Raw genomic sequence first — 6,834 nt, 5'->3', positions numbered from 1 at the left:
ATATTGTACGAATGTTTCGTATTATAAGCCATTGACCCAAGGTCAGAATTGCTTGTACCTATAGCGCAACTTTGGAAAATTGTTTTATTGAATCCACTTCTTAAAATGAATATTCGAAGAAATCTTTAAGTTTTTCATTAAGAAATGGATTCGGATGAAATTTAACTCAATTGAGTGATTCACTGAACAGATACAACTATATGTGGCTATAAGAGGATTAATTTAAAAGGAAAGAAAAAAGAAAACTTATTTCTTTTCTTTTTTAGAATAAAACAGCCTCCTGGTCTTTAATTAATTCGCAAAGCTGGTAGTGTCTTTGCGTCACAAAACAAATCATGTATCTGTTTAGTTATCACACGTACGTACATACATAATATAAATAGAATTTATATAAATAAACAAAAAAAAAAAGAGGAAATACATTATCTTAGGATTAGCTGCTTGGGATAGTTTCCTTTACTTCGTCAAATGTTTAAAGACCGAATTGATCGATTATACACACTTTACACACCATATAACATAATAGAAAGATTACTGTCGCTAATTTTACTATTTTTACATCTATACAATATATTTTGATTGTATATTGTTTAATGTACAATCTTTTATCTTTGAACTTAACATGCGTCTTCGGACCATTCGTTCTTAGGATGCGCTTCAAGGAAAATACGAATTTATAATCTGTATCTTGTTTTCGAATGCTTGGATAATCATTAGAATTATATATGTTACTAGAAAACAATTGTCTGACACTTTTCGATATGGAAATTTAATCTCTGTTAAAAAAAAAAAAAAAAGAAAGAAAGAAACGATAATGATTAATATTTATATAAGATACATAAACAGTTCTTTCAAATGTCCGAAGATTTAATTTTTAATCCATTTTTAAGTCCTTTGAACATAAACAAAAAATCCATAAAATTGATTTTTTCAGAAAAAAATATGTACATGCATATAATATATTCATATATGTATATTTATATTGCTTTCATGTATGACACGTCCGCATTTAAAGAAATTCATATAGTTCATATGAAACATACTTGTGATAATACAATGATTCGATCTCAATACTGGATAAACGTATCAAACATGATCCTTGGAAGGAGGTACGTTCATTTTCGCATTATGAGTGTTTCCTTGAAACGTAAACGGACGAAGTGTCTTGTCAAGACAACAGTAAATGTGGTGCAGTTTAGCTTTTCTTTTTCGTAAGGGTCTAGACCAAACGCAATTATTATATTACATGTTGTAGCCTAAACACATTTTGTAATAAAATTCAATATATTGAAATAATACCGTAGGATGCTTTTTCTTTAAAATACGTGTCAATATTACAATTTTCTTGATGAAAAATTTTTATGTTACCATTATTATAAATGCAATATTGATGTTTTCATACTAAATTGGAAAGAGTGATATTATTAAGTACATACATATAACTTCCGTGTTGTATATAACTTTTTTTTTTCAATTATATATATTTATTTTACATGTTCGTTTTATGATTGATTCAAATTAAAAAATAAACGTCAAATGTTTTATACAATTTTCAAAAAAAACATTTAAAAACAAAAAATACATTGAACATATTTCAGAGAAATGTTTAAAATAATATTACCTTGAAAAGGTTTTTTTTTGTTTTTTCAAATTCGTCTAGCAAAATATTTTGTAACAAATATGATGATTTGTTTTATTGTATACAAATATAATTGTATTAGAAATAAGAAAAACTTAAAGTAAAATTTGCAATCTAACTTGCTGTTTTGGTATATAACACTGAATATCATTTAACAATTTTAACTTTATTGTGAAATACTTTCTCATTTGCAGGCTTCACCTCACCAAATCTTGCTTTTCTTTTTTCTATTCTAGCTTCTAATTCAGCCTAAAACAAAGTAATTAGTATTAGTATTAAAATATGCTTTTATATTGCATAATAAAATATAAAGGCACAATTAACATTGTAAATGTTTCATTTAATTTCATTTATTACCTTTTCCATTAAAGTGGAAACAGAAGTACCAAACCTTTCCGCTCGCTTTTTTAGAACTTCATAAGTTGTATGCTATAAATGCATATAATAAATTAACTATATCAAAAACACAATGCTACAATTATATTCAAATAAACATATATGTATATATATATATATATACCACAGGTGTTTTTACAGATGCAGCTGACTTATTATTTTGATTATTAATACTGAATCTTGCAGATCTAACTTCCTTTTTAGCAGCTTCTGATAAGGGCAATCCAAATTTCTTAGCTCTCATTTCTAGCCTCTGTTGAAATAAACAACATAAACTATTAACATACTAAATTTTAAATATCAATTAAGCAAAGAAAATATCACTGATATTAAACTAAAAATCTATGGAAAGTTAATTGTTACCTCTTTAACACCAAGCTCTGATAATTTAATAATTTTTCTTTCAGCTGGTGCAACCTCGGTAGTCTTTGTATCAATTTCAGCTTTTTCTGTTTGCTCATTTTTAACTTCTTCAATTACTGGCTTTCGGTTTAGAACTATTTTTTAGCATTCGTATTACTCTCAGTAGATAGTTTTCGCTTTTTCTCAACTTCTTGTGAATCTGGTTTACTTGATAATTCTTCTATTTCTTCATCCTATTTAAATGTAACATACTGTTCAGTTACATTCTTAAAAACCTACTTAGTTTATATTAAACTATTATAATTTTGATTAAGTTTGAGTTTACCCCAAGAACTGCATCTTCATCTAAAATTTCTTCTGCAGTTTCATCCAAAGATAATGCAGAGTCTAAGAACAAAGACATTGTTTCATCAGTGTACGCAATCTTTATACAGGAAAATATAAATTTGTTGTAAAACTTGTTTAAAAATATATACCACCATGTATGGCTAACTGAAGCCTTTCAACCAATTCATTTTTATTGCCAGTAGTAGAAAGTCCTCTCTGTTTCAGTTCAATCTTCAAATCTGCAACCTATTCAATAATATTTTCTTTGTTTTAATATAATTTAATTCTATAATCTCAATATTTATACAAAATTATATTTATAATATATGAATTGCGATCACTTATAAATAGTCATGTAAATATACTACACAAATTAATATAAATAATAAATTAAGGTTAATTTCCCGGCTTCGTAATCACATCAATAAAATTGTACTTGAATTACCTTCATTTTTGAAAGTTCAGTAAGTCCTTTTTCATATGATGAATCAGCCATGATGCATCAGGATTATTTTATTTCAATTAATATCCCTTTTTGATCTCCGATTAACATGTCACAACTTTCCACAGAATAAATACTTTCACGAAATTGAAAAGCAAATCAAACCAAATTATATATATGTATATACATACACAACATAAAAAGTTAAATATCGCTACCTTTACGAGTGCAGTGACTAATCGATTGAGTTTCAGTGTCAAAGTTGACAATAATTTAAAAATGAACCATGTAATATTCTTTGAATAAAATTGAATATAATATAGCCAGTTTATCTAATAGAACATGAATGGAACTTTTACGTATCAAAAATATGTATATTTAAGAAAGAGGAACAGAAGTGTGTTTTCGCCCGGGATTTTCTCTGTGCCCGATATGGTGCTGCACCACGCGGCTAACTCTTGCAAAAGAATAGTAATTTGGAAAAGACATCGAAATTAGCATAGAATCATATAACATCTGAATTAAAACACACCTTATTCCGAATATCATATTTTAATTAATTGAAATCTATAATATATGTATTTGATTTAATTTATTGTATATTAGCCTTTGGTGGCGTCACACGTTAATTATTAATTAATCGCAAAATTAAATCGCCTATAAACAAGGAATCTCAAATTTGAATCCAACGCCATCTATCAAAAAACGGAGGAAACGATTCCGCATTTAGTTTCTGCCAGTTCCCGGTAGATGGCGCGATCGGCCCCCTGAAACCGATCGGTAAGTTGTTGAGTAGTTTCCGTCGTTTTTGTATAGACGGCGCTAGGATCGAATTTTTAAAATACTTGAATTATGGTGGTCTTTTTAAAATGGTCTTCTTAAAATCTTTTAAAATCAAAATTATATCTTTTTCATTTGAAACGGCGCGGTGGGGCAGAAGAGGTAAAACAAGCACGACTGCAATACCAACGGTGCTCTGAACATATGTACATGCTGACCTAACCTCACCTGGGGGTATCTAGGACCCTTGAAATCATGATCCCTTTAGATCAGTAAAGGCATGTCCAGTCTTCTCCTATCTGTAATCACTGGTGATATGAAAAAATAATAAACATTTCTTATATGTATATAGTTGTCTGTAATAATTGTTTTACACATTTATGATGGTAGATGAGTCGACGAAGAAAACATTAAGCAACATTCCGTTGTTACAGACAAAAGCAGGTCCTAGGGACAAAGAATTGTGGGTGCAAAGATTAAAAGAAGAATACCAAGCTTTAATTAAAGTAAATTTTATTTTGAATATTTTGTATTCCATATGGTTGACGTTGAAAAACTTGAAATATTATTGTATATGTCACTATTGATAATTATACAACAAATTAAGTAAACAATTTCTAATATATATTTAACATTTTATATTGTTTTCAGTATGTGAAAAATAATAAAATTCTGATAATGACTGGTTTCGTTTGGAATCTAATAAAGAAGGTACGAGATGGTTTGGTAAATGTTGGTATATTCATAATTTTTTAAAATATGAATTTGAAGTGGAATTTGATGTAAGTAAACCTTCCTTTTATCATATTCATAAAATTTGTACAAAAATCAGATAAGCTTTTTTTTTAATCTTTAGATACCTGTTACATATCCTACAACTGCGCCAGAAATAGCCCTACCAGAGTTGGATGGTAAAACTGCAAAAATGTACAGAGGTGGAAAAATTTGTCTCACAGATCATTTTAAACCTCTGTGGGCACGTAATGTACCCAAATTTGGAATTGCTCATGCAATGGCACTTGGAGTATGTTTGTTTACTTACTGATACATTTTTTAATGATCAATTTTATTGTTATACAAATTTAAAAAATGTATTATTATTTCAGCTTGGACCATGGTTGGCAGTTGAAATTCCTGATCTTATAGAAAAAGGTGCCATAACACATAAAGATAAAATTAATGAAAATAAATCATAATTACAAGAAATAATATTGTATAATATTTATATTGAAAATATCGTTTTTAGTTCACATATGGAAATTAATTGATTTATATAATGAATATTAAATTTTATATTAATATAAATATTTACAATACTTTAAATGTTATTTACAGAAATCACTGATCTTCGTCTGTCTTAACTTTTTTGTTTCTTTTATAATCTCATCTAACCTATACAAATCTTTAAGAGATACTTGTCCAGTACCTCTTTCTAAGGGTTTGGTTGCAATGGATCTGGTTTCCAACCTAGTAGATATATCACTTGAAATGTAGCAGGTACATATGGGCTACCATCATCTTTAAGTTTTCCATACAATTCTTTGTATATTGCCGCAGCTGCAAGTATAGTGTCTTTATTTAAACGTAATTTTCTATTTCTTGCTGCATTGTTTTCAGCCATTCCTATAAAAGTATAAGTTTGAAAGAACATTACAACAAAACAAGCACTGATTCAATTTCATCAGAACTTCAACCAATACCTTTTAAATCCCACATTAACTCAAACATGCTTGGATAACCAATAACTATTTCATCTGTATCAATAGTTAACATTGTAAAATTTGCTCTTGTCAACAAAGCTCCAATATCTCTAATTTCTGCAAAGGGAGAAATGTGTGCTGAAATACCACCATCTCTTTCTAATTCTGCTAATTGTAAAGAGCATCTAAAAGAAGGAGAACAAACATTATGTTGATACAATTAATATAAACTTCTTTTAAAATACCTTAATTCATACAGAGTCTCTCCTCCAAATATAGCTGCCATAAAGACCCCATCATTCTTTAAACTTTTATTAATGTTCTTGAAACACCTTGGTAGATCATTCACCCAATGAAGACTTAATGAACTTACTATCAAGTCTAAACTATCAGGTTCAAATTCAAAATTTTCTTCATCCATAACTGTTCGCAATACTTTAATTCCCTCTGTAGTCTTTACTTGTTGTAGAATGGTTGGGGACATATCGCTTAGAATCAATTCCTCTACAGATTCTGCTAAAATATGCTTTGATACATGACCACGACCGCACCCTAAATCAAGAGCTTTTTTAAACTTTTTCTTTATATCAAATATTCTATCTGCTAATCTAGAGCCTACTTCATCTTTAATATAATCGTACACTTTTACGTCGGGTGCTTGAGTAGCACGTTCTCTTTGAAGTAATTTTGTGTTTCTATCAAAAACATACATTACACTATCTGCTGGTAACGCATAGTTTATTACACTGTTATTTATACTACGAACATTTTTAATATCAAACACAAATCGACGTACAGAACGTTTAAATGCAGCTTGCATTTTTGGTTGGAAGTTTTGTACGCGGTTTTCTTCAAATATTAATTATGTAATTTCAATATTAGTAACAGTAGTATTGTATGAAGTATATAATGTTAAAATGTTTTATTAATGTATTTACATTTTTCGTTAGAATTTTGTTATAGTCGATGTTCTCAGATGTACCGTCGTTTATACGATATAACCTATAAATTATAATGTATTTAATGTTGTAAAATTGCAACTTTACACATATAATTTATTCAATTAAAAAAAGATTTACAAAAGTTTTGCATAAAATGTTACAATAAAAATAATTGAACTTGATATTTAAACTGACTACATTGCTTTTATTTAAAAAAAATCATAACTGTTGAAGAATTGTATTTAT

General features: G+C 28.3%; 3 protein-coding genes across 3 annotated transcripts; 1 reads left to right on the top strand and 2 right to left on the bottom strand.

Annotated features, from left to right (window-relative positions):
• Positions 1 to 1,665: 1,665 nt before the first annotated feature.
• On the bottom strand, positions 1,666 to 3,625 carry LOC114875772 (SAP domain-containing ribonucleoprotein). The gene is given in 8 exon segments (XM_029186449.2): positions 1,666 to 1,888; positions 1,997 to 2,068; positions 2,160 to 2,288; positions 2,399 to 2,535; positions 2,538 to 2,631; positions 2,724 to 2,785; positions 2,875 to 2,971; positions 3,171 to 3,625. Coding segments are annotated over 8 exon segments (744 nt in total). The 5' UTR covers positions 3,222 to 3,625; the 3' UTR covers positions 1,666 to 1,786.
• A 612-nt stretch (positions 3,626 to 4,237) lies between these two features.
• LOC114875773 (ubiquitin-fold modifier-conjugating enzyme 1) lies at positions 4,238 to 5,252 on the top strand. The gene is given in 5 exon segments (XM_029186451.2): positions 4,238 to 4,453; positions 4,599 to 4,614; positions 4,617 to 4,729; positions 4,804 to 4,971; positions 5,054 to 5,252. Coding segments are annotated over 5 exon segments (513 nt in total). The 5' UTR covers positions 4,238 to 4,327; the 3' UTR covers positions 5,144 to 5,252.
• Positions 5,154 to 6,766, bottom strand: LOC114875776 (arginine-hydroxylase NDUFAF5, mitochondrial). The gene is given in 4 exon segments (XM_029186460.2): positions 5,154 to 5,388; positions 5,391 to 5,570; positions 5,648 to 5,832; positions 5,893 to 6,766. Coding segments are annotated over 4 exon segments (1,056 nt in total). The 5' UTR covers positions 6,468 to 6,766; the 3' UTR covers positions 5,154 to 5,272.
• Positions 6,767 to 6,834: the final 68 nt, after the last annotated feature.

Source organism: Osmia bicornis, chromosome 2 (genome assembly GCF_907164935.1).
Source record: "Osmia bicornis bicornis chromosome 2, iOsmBic2.1, whole genome shotgun sequence".
NCBI lineage: Eukaryota > Metazoa > Arthropoda > Insecta > Hymenoptera > Megachilidae > Osmia > Osmia bicornis.
This window is presented reverse-complemented; position numbering and strand designations above follow the sequence as displayed.